Below are 19688 nucleotides of genomic sequence, written 5' to 3'. Positions count from 1 at the left end.
GGACGTAGAGATTGAAATGGAGAGACACGGGCGGTGTCATTCACCCAGCACCTCCTGGTGCCCAGTGACTCTCAGGACAAAGTTAGCTCAAAGTCCTCAGCAAATTGGTAAAGCTGGTCCTCTGTGTTCTCGATCCAGCGTGGGTTAGAGACAGAGAGAAACACCAAGCCTTCAGCAGGAACACTGAGGCCCAGAACGCTTTACACTCCTGCTAAACACACATTCTCCTCTGTGGAGTTATGTGTCTCCTTCTATCTCTCTCTCTCTCTCTTTCTCTCTCTCTCTCTATCTCCCTCTCTCTCTCTCTCACACACTCATACGGCCTACCATTCTCTCACCCTCTCACACGCTCTATTAGCAAGAGAATTTGAATACTAAAATGTTTGTTTCTATGGTTTCCCTTTTCCTAATGGTCACTCCCCGCCGAAAACAGATAGTGGCCAAACAAAGAGGCACATTTTTCACTCTATATGCCAGCCACACGTCTTAAGCTTTCATGTGCCAAAAAATGAGGACCGAGGGAAATGGCAATTTCTCATGCCAAACAGAAATTTGTACCCCTGCCTCAATGCATTACCACGTGAAATTACTGCATGCAAATCGCAGTTCCCATTTTCATTTCAAAAAGGTAAGCCAATGATTCATATCTGTTACATCATAATCACATTTCATCAGTTTAGTCAATCTAATTATGATAACATGACAAATAGAGGCAGCTTTAGCTTAATTTTGTGAGAGACATTTTCGCATTTTGGTTACTCTGAAGGACCAAACTGGAGAGATATTATACGTACAATTAGAGCAGCTGGGCATTATTAACGAGGACGAACAGTAATGCAAGAATAATGAAAATCTCTCCTGATAATTTATTTAGAAATGTTGCTCTTACTTTCTGTTCCACAAAGGCTCATCTTTTCACATTAGCCATTTTGTTATTATGATGCACTGCGGCAGTGCCCAGAAGAATGGTGGCCTTGTGAGATTGTTTACCTGGTGGCCTGCTTGAGCCGTCTCTTCAGCCCCAGGTAGCACTTGACGGAACTCACCGGAACTTCTCTCTCAGGTTTGGCGCTCTGAAAGGAGGAGTTTGTGTCCGTTAGAGCACGCCATGAAAAGCAAAACAGGAAGCACACGACTTCATCCAGGGGTTCTGAGCAGAGGGAGTCCAAGGCAAGCACTGAGGTTGGAGGTCATCCTTGTTTCCATGGAGAAGGCATACAGGTAGGGCCCCTGGATAGGATGGCAGTCTATTGCAGAGCCATTATTACCCACAGTCCATCTCTCTTAATGCTGCCTACCAAGTGGAGGAGCACTGGGCGTTTTTAAAGGACTTGGCAAAGGAACTATAGAGTGCAGGGAGGCACGGTTGAATCAGTGGCTCGATACCAACCGTATATTCACCAAAGAGAAGGTCTACTTTCAAGAGGAATGCTGTTATGTGGCAATGAATTGTCCCGTTTGAGTAATGCGCTTTGGAACCTGTTTTAACGAGTGCTAATTAGTGAAAACATCCATTTGAATTACAATGTCAACAGCTGTGAAGGGTAGATTAAGTACTTGGTCACCAAGCCTCCAAAAAAATAAACATACTCAGACACACACACGAACACACATACATACACTTGCACAGACGCATACACACACACACACGCGCACACACACACACACACACATACTCAGACATGCACACGTAGTGCGAGGATAATACATATATATTTTAAAGGAGGGGAATGTGATGTGGTAGAATAAAGGAAAACACAGGAATAATAAACAGCATCAGTATTATTAATATATGACTTTGTAAATAAAGATGCCGATATGTTGAAAAGAACAATGTGCCTCATGTTCCTCAGTTTCTTGACCTCTGTGATCACACTCATCTGGAGCCAGATGGTTAATTAAACTAAAAGAGTGGATGGTACCTGTAGTTTCCAGAACTTTCCAGGCTGCCACTTCAACAAAAGCTCAAAAAGGTGAAAGCCAACAGAAGCCATCTCAACCTCACAGCAACGACTGACAACTTTTCTTTTCAAGAAACTTTGTGATGAACCTTGATGTTTTACTGATTTTTTTTGGTCGCGAAAGTGATAAATGTGGCCATTGAGTGGGAGTGTCTTGATAAAACACTGGCTTTCAGCGTGGTGCATACACCATGGTTTGGTTTTTAATTTCTATCAGTGCCAGCGCAGGCTGTAGCCAGCAACCATGACACATTTGGCAGGAGTTCCAACGAACAATAACACTCAGCTTTGTGGAGTGATGTGTAATTCAATGTGCAATTCTCAAGGTGAATCGCAAGAGCGAACCGGCAACTCTGGGTAAAAGCACCGGCCTCCTGCATGGTCCATACCTTCATTTGAGGTTCATGGCAAAACAGGCAAATGTGTTTCAGCAGTATTTTTTTAACCCTCCTATTATGTTTGGGGCCAATGTGACCCTATTCAGTGTTTAAAATCTCGTAACACCAGTTAATTATCATCTTGATACTGTATGATTTTTTGAATGTTCTACTTCAGGGGGATTAAATAGTAAACATGCAATAAACATAATGCTATGTTTTGTTCTGTACCAACTTTGCATGTGTTGTATGGGCTTATTTTGACCATCTGTAATTATAAAATGTCAGAAAATATACAACCATTTTAATCTCAGATGCCTTTGTGGATGCACTTTCCCATACAGGTGCCAAACATTCACTTCCTGTACCTCAGGCTCTAAATTGAGATATTTCTCACTGGTGTCTCATTTATGGATAAAAGGGTAGTCATGTGGAAGACAATAAGAACACACAAAGTGTAAAAGTTTTTCTTTTGCAATTATTTTGTGTTTCTTTAAACTGTTGGGGTCAATTTGACCCTAAACATAAAAGCAGTCATAAACTATGAACATAATATGAGGGTTAAACGTTTAGGCAGTTTAATCAAAATCAAAGGTGGCCTAGCACTCCCAGCAACTTTGCCTCACTGTTTCCTTTTTATTTAGTTCGCTACCCATGTGTGATGCCTAGATCTCAGTAACCTTCACACCATCTCAAACATTGTTTCTGAAATCCAATTCAATTTCTGCTACACTGCTAATTTCCACCTTTATCACTTGTTAATTAGGCACATTCCACCACAGACTGGTATCACACTAATTAAGAAAAGAACAGCCTTCATTCAAAGGCTGTTTTTTATCGCATCAATTATTAACACGTCTTCTCACTCTCTCGCTGTCTAGCTTTCAACTGGAGCGGAGCGTTTAAAAATAGACCCCAAGGGGAAACAGCAAATGCATCGCATTTAACACGGGTCCATCACAGCGGGCCCCGTGGGAATGTAAACTGCACAACTTTTACCAGAAAATATATCAGAATTAATTGTAGATTAATTCACTTTTTTCCCAAGGCTTGTAAAAAGGATGCTAAGAACCAAATGGTAAACCCTAATTTTAAGAGCACCTGATGGTCCATACACTCACTGAGCACTTTATTAGGAACTTTATTAGGAACACCTACACCTACTAATTTGTGTGATTGTCTAATCAGCCACTAGTGTGGCAGCAGTGCAATGCATACATATTTCAGTAACTGCTGAGGAAAAAATGTGTTGTTAATGAGAGAGGTCAGAGGAGAAGGGCCAGACTGGTTGAAGCTGACAGGAAGGTGACAGTGAATAACCACACATTACAACAGTGCTACGCAGAAGAGCATCTCTGAACACACAACGCGTCAAGCCTTTAAGTGGATAAGCTACAGCAGCAGAAGACTTAATATGTATAACTGAGAAGTATAATAAATACCTAATAAAGTGACAATTTTTCACAACAATATATATTATTAAAGGTAAGAAGAATCGTGTAGTAGTGCAGGGTCAGGCTGTTGAAACAGTGTTATAAACAGTGCTGGGCTTTCCTTTGGACTCACCTGCATTGGATGTTCTCTGGAGAAAAGTACATTACAGAGAATTGAGCCAATTATTTGTTTCCTGACAATTAAGGATTCTTTTCTCACCCTATGTGTTATTTAATCTATCTGGCATGCTGTGATTAAGTAATTAAGTGTATGGTGTTCTTTTCTTCCTCGATTTAATGTATTCCTTTATTTAATGTATTCAGCAATTAACTTAGAATAGCAATAGAAACATGGCAAACATGAGTTCTGTGTCTCTCTGTGGATTCAATCAACAGTCATCCATAAATGTGTGGCATGCCATTGAGCCATAGGTCCATCTTTTAAAACGAATACCTCATACAGTGTCACTCTCTCTTCTATTCTACTCAGAACCCAAAATGACAAAATTCCACCTAACTCTGAGTCAGACCCTCTTCCTGGAAATAGTTCAAGTGTTGCTAAGCGAACTGCTTCTCCACATTACGTCATATTTACAATTTAAAGTGTCCCCTTAATGAGACAGTTCATTTCAGAGGTATATGCGCTTGCTCGCCATACGCCAGCTAATGAACTCCTTGAGTTTTTGTGCAGGTTGAAGGAGCGAGACTATAGGCGACCAGCGGGGGGCGCCGGTGAGTAATGAGACATCCTGGCTGACTAAATCCTCCCCAATTATTCATAGCATGGGGCTATCGGCCACAGTCAGCACTAGTGCTGATATCAGACGGTAGAGCCCATCTGCAAACAGGACCAGTGACCTCTCAGGATGAATCAGCCAGTTGCCTCCGGTTCTCATGCTGTATACATAAAGGAAGGTGGCAGCCTCTCATTTCCTCTTTCCCGGACATGGACCTCATTACGGCTCTCCACTGCAGGGGAATGGCTGTTACTTTACTGTCCAAATACGTCATAGTTTCGGATTCAAATGCTTTTCTGTGCTCTGGTCTCGCCGAGTGCAACTGAGCCAACCAAGAGAATCAGAAGGCGAGGTTTACACTTTTTGAGATTATTTCAGGGGTTGCAACACACCAGACAATCTTAGCAGAGCATAGAAAAGTATTTGAAAAAAAAACTGTTTTGTATTTTACCCAGGTCTGCTGCCATTTTGGCTTACGCACAGGAACTTGCAATACGATTTCAAGTACAAAGGTTTTGAGGGGTGAAGTATTGCCCCAAAACATGACTGACAAATGGTCACCCACCTGATTGAACATGACACCATGTTCATGCAAAAAAGTTAATGAAGCAATTTTATAGGAACAAGAACAAGGGCTTTGCAGACAGAAAAATAAGCTATACCCAATCCTTGAGTTACCTACTGAGATCTGCTGTATCTGAGGTCTAAGTGCATCATCATATTTAACACACATTGTTAAACAGCTACACCATGTTCCCAGCCTCTTCTCTTTGGAAACTATTGATGTCTTGGCCATTCAGGCAAAATTAATAAATGATTCAAAGTCATAGATGCTGGCTTGCTAGGCCACATACAACTCCTACCCTGTAGCCAGGTCAATATGAGTCCAATGTAGTCTAATGTTTTCTATTACCAAACTAAAATAAAAGATCATGAGGGTGAAGGACCTTTCTCGGGCTGCATGAATTCATAATTATGCTGATAATGATGAATCATGAATAGAATAGATCTATCGAATATCCAGATATTACATTTCCTGCCTGTTTTCTCTGCGAAGCGTCTTTGTGATGGTGAATTTAAATGAATCAAGTATGCTTGAATACAGGTTAATCCAAACAGCCATGAAGCTTATTACATTTATTGCATTTACATTTAGCAGATGCTGTTATCCAAAGCATCTAAAGAGACTAGAAAAGCCATTCCAGTTCAGTCACTCTCAATGGCAGAGACGTGCTCGAAAACAAAGGCACACACATTAATTTATTTCCTTAAAATCTTAACCGTGATGAAAGAATAGTACGAAAAATAAAAACACAAAAAAAAAGTTGTTGTGAAGGTTTACAGCGATTATAGACTGATGCAGAAGGGCTTCTGCTACTGAGCTCTGAGGTGTGTTGCCATTAGCAACTTGCTAGGAAACCAGAATAGTTTTTTTCCGGCAGAGCGGAAGTCGCTTCGGCGGTTAAACGCATTTGAAGGGTCTCGCTATGTCAGAACAGTGGAAGATTTGTCAATCACACCGAGCGCATTCCACACTTCCACAGATTTCTTTGCTCACTCAGAGTCCTTGAACACAGAGCGCTGGCGAAAACAGCAGGGAAATGAAGAAGAGAGAAAGGGAGACGGGACAAATCTTACACAAGCGCTCACCTTCATGTCCTTGTAGATGCAGAGCTTTCCGTCTAGAAGAATGGCATACCTGTCCTGGAACTTGTGCCCCGAGAGCAGTTTGGAAGACCCGTCCTTGAATTTCAGATTGTCCCCTTTAGTAATCTCTTTTGTGAAACCTGGGAGGGGGGGAGTGTTTGGGGGGGTTAGCAACAGCACATCAATATGTCTTTTTTTTAAGTGATGGAATAATGTTTATTATTTTAATAATATAAAATTTTACCCCTAGCCAGCAATATACAATTAATTTGTCAGTTTTTTGCTTGGAAAATGTACTCATTTGTACCCAAAGTGAACATTACTGTACGTTAAGGGTACATTTTGGACATTTGATCCTTGAAGAACAAAAATGTCCACTTCCACTGTCACTGTATTTCAGAGGTCGCAGTGCTGAAAGGAACGGGATCTTAAAGCAGTGTCGAGATAGGCTAGACACAACCAAGGTCCCTCCCATGGGTCCTCTTTATACTGTAAATACCTTTGGAACATTTTGAACTTGCGACTGGTGGCAGTTATCCACTGAAGCCTGTGTCTCATTGTCATCTCAATGCCTGTGTCTCACTGGAGTAGCCTACTGACAAAAATGCAATTGCATTTCCAAACTTTATTTTGGGCCATCTTAAAATAGTTTCATTTAAATGTCAGCATTGCAAATCAGATAATAGACTAGTTGCCAAATTAAGCATTTACATTGACATCGTGCTCACATCGTCTGTAGTTAAAGCTGCATAGGCTACGTTCAGGCACGCTGGTCAATCATGTGTCATTTTCTTAAATGCATTGCTTAAAATGACAATTCTTCATGTTTTCATCCCTCTTCCCTATGGATTCTTCCTGACAGACTTGATTGGCTTGAAATATGCCCAATCTGCTGCTATTGATAACTTTGTTACAGACAGGATTGTGCACTCAAAATTCTGTGGTCACATTAATGTCCATCAATCATTTTAGCTTCAGAAAAACAAATCAGTTATCAATTTTTGGTAAATGTTTTTGTTACCGTTTAAACGTTTAACGCTCACACCCTGTGATACACACGGTGTTATGTATTTATTTACTCCCATTGCAGCTAAGTTGGGCAGTGGCTCATGGGGACAGCTTAGGATCAATGCAGGCTCAAAAAGACTGAAAGATGTGGCCTGAAAGTCACCTGTTGCTCAAGTGATAATTGGCAAAACATGGAAATTTCAGGAGATTTGTCTAATATTGTAATACTACAACCGCAGCTACGGCTGGTATAGCTGCTGAATGTAGGTGTGATTTTCAAACACAACCCCCAAGTCTCCCCTGCATAAGAAAGAACAGAAAACAGAAAACATTCAGAAATAATAGAGTTATTCAGTGGGGATTAAAGGGAGTGCCTTTTGCTGCAAATTGCATTATTCGGCTTAAATATGAAGATAGGATTAATTACCCATTAATACTCCTTTTTTCCAAACATAACTATAGTTAAGCTCAACCTCATTCATGAGTAAGAAAGCAGATGCCACTAAAATAATTTTTCACTTCAGGCCTTGTTGAATACAAAGTGCACATACTTGTGCATTATCTCATAAGAGTCTCAAACAAAGAAGATAATAATAAGTAAACCTGCACAAAGATTGCTGAACTGAAATTGTCAAGTCAACTCCTGCCAAGTTAAGCAAGGGAGGAGACAAACTGTCAACTGAGGGGGTCAGAAAATATTTCATTACATTACATTAATGGCATTTGGCAGATGCTCTTATCCAGAGCGACATACAGTTGATTAGACTAAGCAGGAGACAATCCTCCCCTGGAGCAATGCAGGGTTAAGGGCCTCGCTCAAAGGCCCAACAGCTGTACGGATCTTATTGTGGCTACACCGGCCTTGCATGTCCCAGTCATTTACCTTAACCACTATGCTACAGGCCGTCCCGCGGTGGGTTTCCCATACATTGCAACATTATTAATGGTAAGTCAACTCTAGCAGTGTTAAATTAACACAAACATCAGTTTCTTTTACAGAAAATTTTGCTGTGTACTTTTGCTTTTAAATCTGCCTGTATGTACTGATCTCGCGATCTATACTCTCAAAAAGTGCAAACCACACCTTCTGGTCCGCTTGGTTGGCTCAACTGCACCAAGCGAGATCAATCGAGCACAGAAAAGTATTTGCAGCCAAAACAATTATGTACTGTATTTGACCCAGGTCTGGTCGTGTGGATGACCGATCCCTGAGCCCTGGGCCCTGACAGAGGGATGGCCCCAATTTACCTCCAGCCCACCCTCCTTCAGCGATGCATGGAGGGGCAGAATGAATGGGGCAATAACAAGAGTGGGTGAAAAAAGAGATCGATTGGAGAGACCGTTGCAAGGACAAGAGAGAGGAGTGGGAGAGAGAGAGATAGAAAGTGTTAGTAACAGAAAGAGAGGAAGGGAGCTAGTGAGAGAAAGATAGGGAGAGCTAGAGACAGAGAGGGGGAGAGAGACGGATAGGCAGAGCAATGAGGGAGAAGGAGAGAGAGACAGAAAGAAATCAAGAAAGAGCAGCAGAAACCGAGATGAGACCAAACCCCCATAAACCTGTAGTGTGCCCATATTACACAATTATAACTGTGAAGCCAGAAAGCATGTTAAGACACCCGTGACACTGGCAGAATAAAACACAAATTTAACTAAGGGAGCACGGTGCACACTCAAAACAACAACAAAAAAGAGAGAGAGGGAGAGAGAGACATTCTGGAAGGAATTAAGGCACAGTAGGCCTACTGGAAAAAGCCTTCAGAAATGCATTTGCATTCGTCCATTTTGGACTATTAATGCATTTAAACGTGACATTTGTGTGTCGTTTAAATGCATTAATAGTTTCCTACAAACAGGCTTGAGAATATAAGGAAATCTGCTGTAGTCATTTGGGGAACAGATTTGAGAGGTTTTTTCTTTTTTTTTCTTTTTGTTTTAAAAATGAAAATAGCAATAGTACAGTCTTGTTTGCCTCAACGTCAGATTGAATTATTCCATATTAAAATAGTATTTACGTATTTGTATTTAAGACAGCTGTTGATGTAAAAAAAAATCTTATTTTGCTGGTTGGCTGAGAGTGCATTCTACAGTGATCCAATACAGTAAGAGTTAATCAAACAGCCTGTTTATAAACAGTATCACTGCATGTGCAACCATTACTTGCAAATAAAATTACAAAATATGAATTATATTATATATAAAATAATTATATTGTGTTTTCCATTAATTGTTTCAAAATGCAGTATCCATTTCATATACTCTGCTTCGCATCATGCAGGAGAAGACCCTTTCAGTCGTGACTGTATTCATGATACAGTACAGCCTCCCATGTCGTATTGTTTTAATGTACTATACCTTGATTGGATTCAGCCATCTTGGCTCCACAGAATTTCTTTAGCAACAAGAAGGCAGAACTTGGGTCTTCCAAACTGCCCCATTCAAGGACCTGTTCTAGAACCTTCTCTTTGTAGTGTAATGGACGTTCTGAGGGAGAGAGAGAGAGAGAGAGAGAGAGAGAGAGAGAGAGAGAGAGAGGGGGGGGGGGGGGGAGATATTTGATAGCGATAAACATTCACTGAGTTCAAAATCATGTCACAATAATAAAAAGGTGAGTGTTATACAAGCAAATGTCTGAAACATGAATAACATTTAAATGACAACAAAAGGACATCTAATCATCTTTGCTAATTTAATCTGTGATTCTCAAAAGTTTTGTCAGGTAGTATATTTTATCCCCCCAACCCCAAAATAAAATACATTATTTATATTATAATGTCAGATCTGGGGCATTTAACCATAAATGCTTAAATTATTACCTGAAATTTCCATTCTATCAACAAAGAAAGTCCATTAAATAGGCTGTTTTTTTTTCTTCATTTTTATAATTATGTAGTTCAAATTTGCAATTATCCTTTGCATATCTGAACATGATTAGAAAACACACTCATGTGCAAAATAGACCTATTAGCACCTCCTAATTTACACAAAGGGTAATGCAGTAAATGCTGTTGGCAAAATCACTTGAAATTCCCTTGCCTCCTGCATAAACCTCCCCTCATTCCACTAATAGTTCATCACACTCAAGGAAAAAAACTCTTATTCATGGCAGTTTTATCTTTTGTTTTTAAATCTAAAAAAAAAAATTAAGCAGTTTAAGGCTAGGGAATTAACTTCCCATTCTTTTATAAATATTTGTTTTCCTTTAATAAAAAGTATTTATCCATCAAAGAATCGTTTCAGCTATCCTTAATTAGTCTTCTAATTTCCTTTCTTCATTATGCGATAATATTGCCCATAACTGTTTTGAGGGCAAACTAGAGATGGCGTAGAAAGCTGTCACAATACAAACAAACAAATTGTTTGTTTGTTTGTTTGTTTGTTTGTTTGTTCAAAAAAAAAAAAAAAAAAAAAAAAAAATGGCCCTTGTCCTTATCTTTCTTGTACAGGTAGCAGTTGAAATTGTACTTACCTCTAGGGTCTTTCAGCGAACTTATCCCTGGTTATGGGTATGCACTTTGTTGTACGTCGCTCTGGATAAGAGCGTCTGCCAAATGCCAATAATGTAATGTAATGTAATGTAATGAGGTCTCACATCTGGTTTTTGTTTGCAATTCTCTTGGGAATTATTGCATTACTGCTAAAATGTGTACAAATAATTCAAACTGATTTTGATTGTGTGCTCCTTTATTATGTTTACATTACAAGAGCTAGATATGCACAGGAAAAAGCAGACCGTATTACAGAAACTTCCTAACTTATCTTGTTACCATGGAAATTTCAGTTATGACCTGTTTTAAGAAAATAGTCATTATATAGAACAAAGGTCCCTATGTTCATTTTCCTATCCAGATAGGAATGGGTATTACAGAAGCATCATAACTTGCCAAAATCCCAACAACAATAAAGTATCCTAACTTTAGGATGACCCTGTTGGTGTCCTAACTTCATTGCTAGCCATTGGAAGTAACTATTCATGTTCATTAAAACAGTCGCTAATGCTAGCACACTGGCTAACTACCATAATGGCTGCATTTTTAGGCTACTTTTGAACGGCACCTGAACCTAATGTCATCTTCTTTAAAATAAATAGCAAATGACAAAATTAATTTTGTCTTTTAATTCACTTTTGGCATTTTGGGCGGGTTAAAGGTTAGCTAGCTTGCAAACAGTAGCCGCCTGCTGTCAACAGAGGTAGTGTAATATTAGCTAGCTATAATGTGGCACCAATATGTGTTGCAATGAGAAACTTAAGGTATGTGCTCTAGTCATATGCATAGGTCACCCCAATTTGATTTGTATTAATTGCTAGACAGTTGGTTTTGCTTGTGAGATCTGTAAATACACGAGACCAGGTGATCTAGCAGAGTGTATCCCCCAAAGTTTAAATAAAACTAAACGCCGCCTATGGCCATAGTCGTACCAGGCTTCAGTTTACCTAACCAATCAGCTGTGGGCAATATAAAAAAAGTGGCATCGGTTGTTAGGTAACAGACATGAAAGTTGATAATCGATTTTGGACTGTTAGTTAAAATTTCCTAACCTGAGATAAGCTAGGATGGACTAAGATAAGATACGATTCCAAAAGTTAGCTAAGAAGTGCTGATATAAATTTGTGAAAAATCATATCTCAACTTCGGACTTAAGATAGGACGTTTCTGTAATACAGCCCCATGTGTACATAGTGTTTTTGGAGAAACGTCTGGTGTCTAGACTCATTAAACTTGGATTATCATTGTCGAAAAAAGTATCACTTCACCTATTTAAGTGCATGTTGATCCCGCTTGATTGCAAATGATGGGTTACAAATTATGTGCATTCGACAATTCAATATATTCAATGTAATTATATCATTACAAACATAAGATTATAGTAAAAGCTGGCATAAATCATAATGCGTGAACTTCATGATTTGTCTAAGCTTCAGCGTAAGTCGTCATACATTTAAATATATATTCAAAGGGCATCAGTTGACTTTTAAACCTATGCAATATGCTACTTTCTATGACCGAAGTTGCTCTTGACCTAATGGACATTCGTGCCGTACCCAAATCGCCATTCTCGATGACCTCGAACGTGGTCCACAGGTCGGCTTCGTCCACTGCAACGTTCCTCATCTCCAGTACAACATCAGCTAGCTCATCGGCCCGCATGGTGGGCGACACCTTCCACAGAAAGGCCCTTCTGTTAGAGGCATGGATTCACCCCTAACCGCCATCTTGCACCCCACAACACACAAGCAATCTCTGGGGATAGTCACTGCCTCTCACTTTGCTGCATTGAGGTGTTGAAGCCAAATGTCGTTAATGTGTTCCGAGTACAACAGTTACGTATTTCTGTGAATAAGTAATTTGTGCGTATGAGTGTGTGTACCTTTTGTGTGTGTGTGTGTGTGTGTGTATGTGTGCATGTGTGATTGCTCACCTATCTACCATAACTGGGGACCATGGTGTCATTGCAAATCCACGTATGCAAAGAGTATACAAAGAGGTAACCAAATGGGGGACATTTTAAAACAAAATCTTCTATGTATATCTTGTTTAAAAAAAGATGAATTTATGGTCTCCATTTGATTCATATAGAATGCTGTCCCTCTGGTAACATTGCTTGTCATACATGCATACTTTACTCCTTGATTTATAAAAAAAAAAACGAAAGGACCACCCAGGCCAAATAATCCAGTGGCTCACCTCTTTTGCTGATAAAATGTCATGATATCAGTCATTTATTCAGTAGTTGTAGTCCCACTTGTTGGAGCAAAGCCCCACAACACACATACACACACATACACACAAAGATTTCCCGCTACCTTGATTAGGCAGCAGCTCTCTGGCTCTTTCCTCTCCAGATACACCTCAAATATCAGGTCCCCAGCCGGTGAAAACTGCAAAAGCACAACAAGATCAACAGGCTTTGTTAAAACATGCAGGGACCTAAAAACGCCTAGCTTCAATTTATTTCAGCAGTTTGCAAGTACACTGGAATTACAGCAGGCTCAGTTTAAATGCTTCACAAGGTACCTTTACCTAGTTCAATTAATTACCACGTATGGTCGGGAATGAAGAAAACACACGGTGCTGTATGTTCTTCTCTCTCACCTCACCTACCGTGGGTCTGTGTTTACAGGTGTACACTGTGAAAGTACAATAAGAGGCTTAAATGATGCACCATGCATTTATATTATAAAGCCCCTCAGAATGAACCCAAGTGAACACGCCAATTATGAGTTTATAATAAAAGGATTTAGGGCTCACTTCAGGGAATGCTCATTTCAGAACATGCATTCCATAAACAACAAGCCACAAAAAGCTAGCCATGCTAGCCATGTTACATCAAGGGTTGAACATCCCTCTAGAAATGTCCAAATACGAAAGATAAAAGGGAAGGGAGGGGAGACTGATAAGTGAGCACTGAAGTGTTACAGGAGTACTATAACTAAGAATGTTAGGCTTGTGTTTTTGCTGGCCTCCATCTATGCTTGCCTTCCAGTTGTTAGTAGGAGATCGCTGTGGTCGATGACATAACAAGCGAAAGATTCATACTGTATGATGCATTCAGCGCTTTGCTTCTGAGTGGATACTACAGTATGGCTCCATACAGAAGCAAACTATTCCAGACTATTCATTTACCATGGCGAGGTGTGTTTTATTTTCTGTCTCCTGCTAATTCAATGGAGAGTCCAGGGCAGTGTAAAGCTTAAGTATCTTCTATAGTGCACCATAGAGTGAAAACATTTATGTATTTAGCAGACACTGTTTCCAGGGAGGATTAATAAATGCACATCTATAGAATTGGCAAGGAACAGAGCCAGTGCTAATTCCCCAGTGTCAAAACGATATAACATTCGCTAATACCTTCAGCAAAAACCCAAGAGCCACAGTACATGCAAGAGGGCGATGCAGAATGTAATGCTTCATGTACAGTAGGTAAATCATAACACAGATTACTATCCTAATGATCTTGCTTTGTTGTTGTTTTTCACAAACCTTCAATTAAGGTTTATGAAATTAATTATTTGACTGTAGGACCCGCACGCCTACAGACACAGACAGCGAAGATATGTAGCACAGAATAATGAATTTGATATAATTATGTCCAGTGCATTAATTGCCAACTTATGTGATAAGAAAACTGTGGTTACTGCTATAAAAACATATAAATAATAAATAGACGACAAAAGTAACCCTTTGAAGATAATTCTAAGCGAAAAAACACAAATCATAACGATATGCGGTTGATTCTCCCTTGTTCTGAGATTGAGCAAATTGCACTCTTTAAAGAAAGGGCAGCCTGCTTTCATTTAAACTCCTGGTTCCAACCGTTTGAGGAAATTAAAGTCTGGAAGAACAATGGGCTTTATTTAAAGCTGGTGCGAAAGCCTGGTGGGGTGTCTGTCAGCTGCCTGGAGATGTTCAGCAGGAACATTCAGATCTTTCACTCTTCGGACTCCAGCCCGGACCGTTTGTGATGTGATAAAGTGCTGTATTTACATTACAGCCTGTGACTGAGTTTCTATCGCTCTTGCCAAAAGGTAGGATGAAAGGCACATTGTGCTAAAGTAGTGCAGTACTGCTACTCACCGCTACTACTATTGCTACTACACCTATTACTATACTGCTACTGTTTAATGCTACTACTGCTGTTACTGCTCCTACTAATACCTAATACTGCTAATTCCCTTCTAATACAACTCAATACTGTTACTATTAGACCTGCTTCTAATGTTTACTGCTACTACCACTACTACTGCTGCTGCTGACAGTCCTGGGTCAAATACATAGTTGTTTTGGATTTTTAACACTTTACTGAGCTTGTCTGGTGTATTGGAACCCACAAAATACTTTGAAAAAGTGCAAACCCCGCCTTATGGTCCTCTTGGTTGGCTCAGTTGCACCAGGCAAGATCAGTGGAGCACAGAAAAGTATTTGTATCTAAAATAATTACATATTTCACCCAGGTGCAGCTGCTAATACAGCTTAATACTACTAGTATTGCTTATTACCACCCATACTGCTACTACTTCTTACTATTTACTACTTCTATTACTACTGAAATTTGAACAAACACAAATTCAAATGCTTTACTTTCGACAATAATGGAACTCTGTATGGGAAAGGCTAAAGCGGCTCAAATTCTCACTCATTGTCCCTCCTGGTTCCTGTGAACCAGACTGAAAAAGCTGCTCATCCTTGTCTAGTGAGGACCATAGAAAATGCCTCACAGCCTCCCAGAATGCTTTTCTGTGCAACTCTGCAAGCAGGCAGCAGCTGGGCATAGAGCCATGCAGAAGGGAACACAGGAACAGATTAAAAAAAAGAAGAAAAAAAAACCTTAAATCTTTCAACTTTCACACCACTGCTCATTCCGGCTGTCTGGCACCAGTGCCAGCTGACAGAAGTATTAAACTTCTTCAAAAAAAAAAACACGCAACCCTAAAGTGAAAATGAGAAAAGCAAAAACCTGTCATGAGTGTGTGTGCGCCCGTGTGCGTGCGTGTACATGTATGTGCGTGCGTGTGTGTGTGTGTGTGTGCACTTCATATATGCAAGTTGATTCCTGAACATTGCTCCATTTAACTGTCATCTGATTATCCAGCAGAAATATGTTATACACAACAAATATATCTGCCCATAACAGGCTGGCATCATTTGCTAGTCACTTACTGTCTAGGTAATAAAACACCCCTTTTTCCTCTGGCATCTCTGCCAGTCTTTAAATTGTCTCTCCCTCCATACCGTGGCAGGCAGGGCATGGTTCAGAGAGACTTGCCTGTCTGAAGTTGTTTTGGATGACATCATACTTAAAAAGGCTCTGAAAAAGTATCTGCGGGAGAGGAAAATGAATGCGGAGTGGGTGGGCATACGTCCAGACCAGGCAGGTGGGGGTGCTAATGAAAGGGAGGCTAATGCAAGTCACAGACGTCACAAACAGTGGCAGTCAGAAAGGCTTTTAAGAAAAAAACATCCGCCATTTAACATGTAGCAAAATGGGTAGGTGACTGGCTTACACAAAGGGGCATGTTACAGTGCGTCAAATTGCCGCAACCTGTAAGGTGCACTCTTTTTGACAGCTTTCTTTATTCATTAACTCATTTAGGTAGGACTTAATGAATGAATGAATAAATAAATAACATTCTCCCTTTGAGAAAGATGTTAAAGAAATGGAGGCAGCTGTGTATCAACCTTTTCTTGAATATTGTTACATCTTTCTTTTTTACTTCACCCTTGGTGAAAACTAAATAAAAAAATGAAACACATTTTATATTTCAACAACACAATGTGAAGCACGATATACACTCACTGAGCACTTTATCAGGAACACCTGTACACCTACTTATTCATGTGATTATCTAATCAGCCAATGCATAAAACATTGCAGATACGGGTCAGGAGCTTCAGTTAATGTTCACATCAACCATCAGGATGGGGAACAAATGTGATCTCAGTCCAGGCTGGTGGCAGTGGTCTAATGGAGTGAGGAATGTTTCCATGGCATACTTTGGGCCCGTTAATACCGATCAATCATCGCTTGAATGCCACAGCCTATTTGAGTATTGTTGCTGACCATGTGCATCCCTTCATGGCCACAATATACCTTCTAATGGCCGCTTCCAGCATGATAATGCACCATGACACAAAGCAAAAGTCATCTCAAACTGGTTTCATGAACATGACAATGAGTTCAATGATCTTCAGTGGCCTTCCCAGTCACCGGATCTGAATCCAATAGAACACCTTCGGGATGTGGTAGAACGAGAGATTCACAGCATGAATGTGCAGCTGACAAATCTGCAGAAATTGCATGTAGCAACCAAGTCAATTACGGAATATAGTCTCAAAGGAATGTTCCCAACATCTTTTGGAATCCACACTATGAATAATTAAGGCTGTTTTGAGAAGGGAGGCCCTACCCAGTATTAGTATAGTGTTCCTAATAAAGTGCTCAATGAGTGTCTATTTTTATATACAGGGAAAACAACCTGAAAGATTAACAGGCACGCAGAACCTGTGTCTGTTCTGCCTCCGTTCCACCCATGAGATCCACTACTTTCCTCAAATTAATTTGTGAGTCGCAGACACATGCACACTTAAGAGCATTGGCCAAGAGTGGAGGTTACGGGAGAGGGGAACTGCTTTTTTGAGGGATTCTTTAAAAAATATTCATTCATATATTCAATTATTTAAGTGATTATTCTCTGTATATTCACCTGTTTAAATGAGTGTTGGCACAACGTTAAAATATTTAAATGATCTCTCTGACCTTTTTATTGTGGTCATTTCTACTTCTGTAAGTCTTTATGATATACCTGTATGTGTATGTACACTCAATGAGCACTTTATTAGGAACATTTTTACTGTATTACACCTACTTATTCATGTGATTATCTAATCAGCCAATTGTATGCTATTTGTATGCTAGTTCGTAAGTTGATGTATTCTTCAAGGATTCCAATTGTATCTATATTTTCACACTAGGACTCGGAACCGTACTGTCCTCTAGGGTCCTCTTCACACTTGTTCCAGTGTTCGATTTGCACTTTGTTGAACGTCCCTCTGTACAAGAGCGTCTGCTAAATGCCTGTAATGTAAAATGTAATGTAATGTGCGTTGGTGGCAGACAGGGTGGTTTGGGTATCTCAGAAACTGCTGATCTCCTGGGATTTTCACACACACACTAGTCTCTAGAGTTTGCAAAGAATGGTGCAAAAAAATAAAAAATAAACCCAGTGACTAGCAGTTCTGCAGACAGAAACACCTTGTTAATGAGATACATCAGAGAAGAATGGCCAGGCTGGTCAAAGCTGACAGGAAGGTGACAGTAACGCAAATAACCACACATTACAACAGTGGTATGCAGAAGAGCATCTCAGAGCACACAACACATCATAACTCTAAGTGGATAAGCTACAGCATATTTTACTATATTTTATTTTTTCTAGTATTGAGTAATTGTATAATATTCCTCACACTTTTGTGTATAGTTCATATGAAACAACAAAAAGTTGATTTCCATTGTTTAAATGTTCCAGACACAATCTAAATAAAACAACAGAAAATACAAGTGTTTGTGAGTGTCTGTAAAGCTGTATATTGTGTATATTATGACAGCATAAAAAAGTGAGACCGTGCTTCTATTGCAAAACACTGGTCTATTTTTCAGACCAATAGTTCATGTCAAACAACTATGATTCATGCGAGTCATGAGTTCCAAGCCTTTATCAATTTGCTGTTTGTCAAAAAATCGCTTACCATTGTGTCTTTCCATTTGGTGATGAAACTGTTCTCCGTTTCCATTTGCTTGACTTGGTCTTCATGAACCTGCCAGGCAGAATTTTCCACTGGTTAATTTATTAGCGTTATAGACACCGCCTTATTAAGATTAAGTGTATCACAAGCCACCCATCACAGCACTGCAGAGAGTCACTTTCAAGTGCACTGTGTTAACTGTGGATTTGTCTTCAAACATCCAGCTTGCTAAATTCAAAACAGTTTAGAAGGGAAACTTCACTTTCACATTGGCCTCAAACTCAAAGACTACGCCATTTTTATAGATTTTCAAAGCTCTGCCATGCATTCAGGAGGAACCAAAAAAAAATCATTTTCCACTTTTTTGTTGTTGTTTCCATAAAATGATTCGCTTTTCATTGCTTAAGAAATTCAGCAAAAGACAATTGTAAATATATATATAATAATAACTCAATGTGCTTCAAACTGATAAAGGAGAAGGCAATAGCATCTTCTGGAGTGTGCTATTCTAATTAACATCATGGTTTTTTCATGCAGACCTCTGTATATTCAGTGCGATTTTCTGTCACTGCTTCTGCTGAATGGCTATTTGTCATGCGAGTGATTGCGCCCCAAACTGATTTGAAAAAGAATACTCAAAACTGAATACGAGGAGCTGAGGCGTGCAAAGGAATTAGCATCCCAGAGTGCTCCCAATCCCATTAGAACGGCACTGTTCCAAGCGCAGCACTGATATAATTCCCCATGTCACGTCACGCCAGCACAGCTATGTTCCATGTGCAGCATTGATATAATTCCCCACGTCACAATACAGTGCTGCGGAGTAGACATCGCTGGGCTCAATTCTGTAAGGCAAAAGGGCAGCAATGCTCCGTAAAGTTTACTTCAGATACATCTTTTGTGATTATTTATAAGTAATTTTCAGGACTGTTTGTAATGACACAATGTTTTGTTATATCTAACAGAAATGACAAACAGAACTTTTGGAATTTTCTGTATAGTTATTCTCTTAGGGGTCTAGCAGAAATAAACCTTTGAAAACTCTTGAGTGCCCCTCCAGTTGGAAGGTTATGGGGGTTTTTCCAGGTCAGGTCATACGTACTTTATGAAAATATCAATTAAATGAACCACCTCTTTCACTATGCGTAACGCAGACGAGGTCCATGACCTCGGCCGTGAGTGGCTACAAGCCTGTAGACACTCCTGCAAATTGCAGTGACTCATTCAGTGAGAGCACATGTTGCCGAAGGATCTGAGGCGTCGCACTTAATAGATTTATACACTC

At 39.8% G+C, this 19688-nt stretch overlaps 1 protein-coding gene across 3 annotated transcripts in view; it reads right to left on the bottom strand.

The window, feature by feature from the left end:
- Positions 1-19688, bottom strand: part of arap2 (ArfGAP with RhoGAP domain, ankyrin repeat and PH domain 2) — a 133660-nt gene that overhangs the window by 10080 nt on the left and 103892 nt on the right. For all 3 annotated transcript variants that reach the window (XR_009709365.1, XM_061251960.1, XM_061251961.1), the window contains 6 exons: positions 18407-18475; positions 12967-13041; positions 12205-12322; positions 9516-9644; positions 6159-6295; positions 991-1073 (listed from right to left, as the gene is read on the bottom strand). Coding sequence is in view for 2 of the 3 variants with exons in the window: in XM_061251960.1 (XP_061107944.1) it covers positions 991-1073; positions 6159-6295; positions 9516-9644; positions 12205-12322; positions 12967-13041; positions 18407-18475 (611 nt within the window). In the remaining variant the exon portion in view is untranslated. The remainder of the gene's footprint in view (positions 1-990; positions 1074-6158; positions 6296-9515; positions 9645-12204; positions 12323-12966; positions 13042-18406; positions 18476-19688) is intronic.

Source organism: Conger conger, chromosome 8 (assembly GCF_963514075.1).
Source record: "Conger conger chromosome 8, fConCon1.1, whole genome shotgun sequence".
Classification (NCBI taxonomy): domain Eukaryota; kingdom Metazoa; phylum Chordata; class Actinopteri; order Anguilliformes; family Congridae; genus Conger; species Conger conger.
Note: the sequence above shows the minus strand (reverse complement) of the source record. Positions and strands in the feature narration are given on the sequence as shown.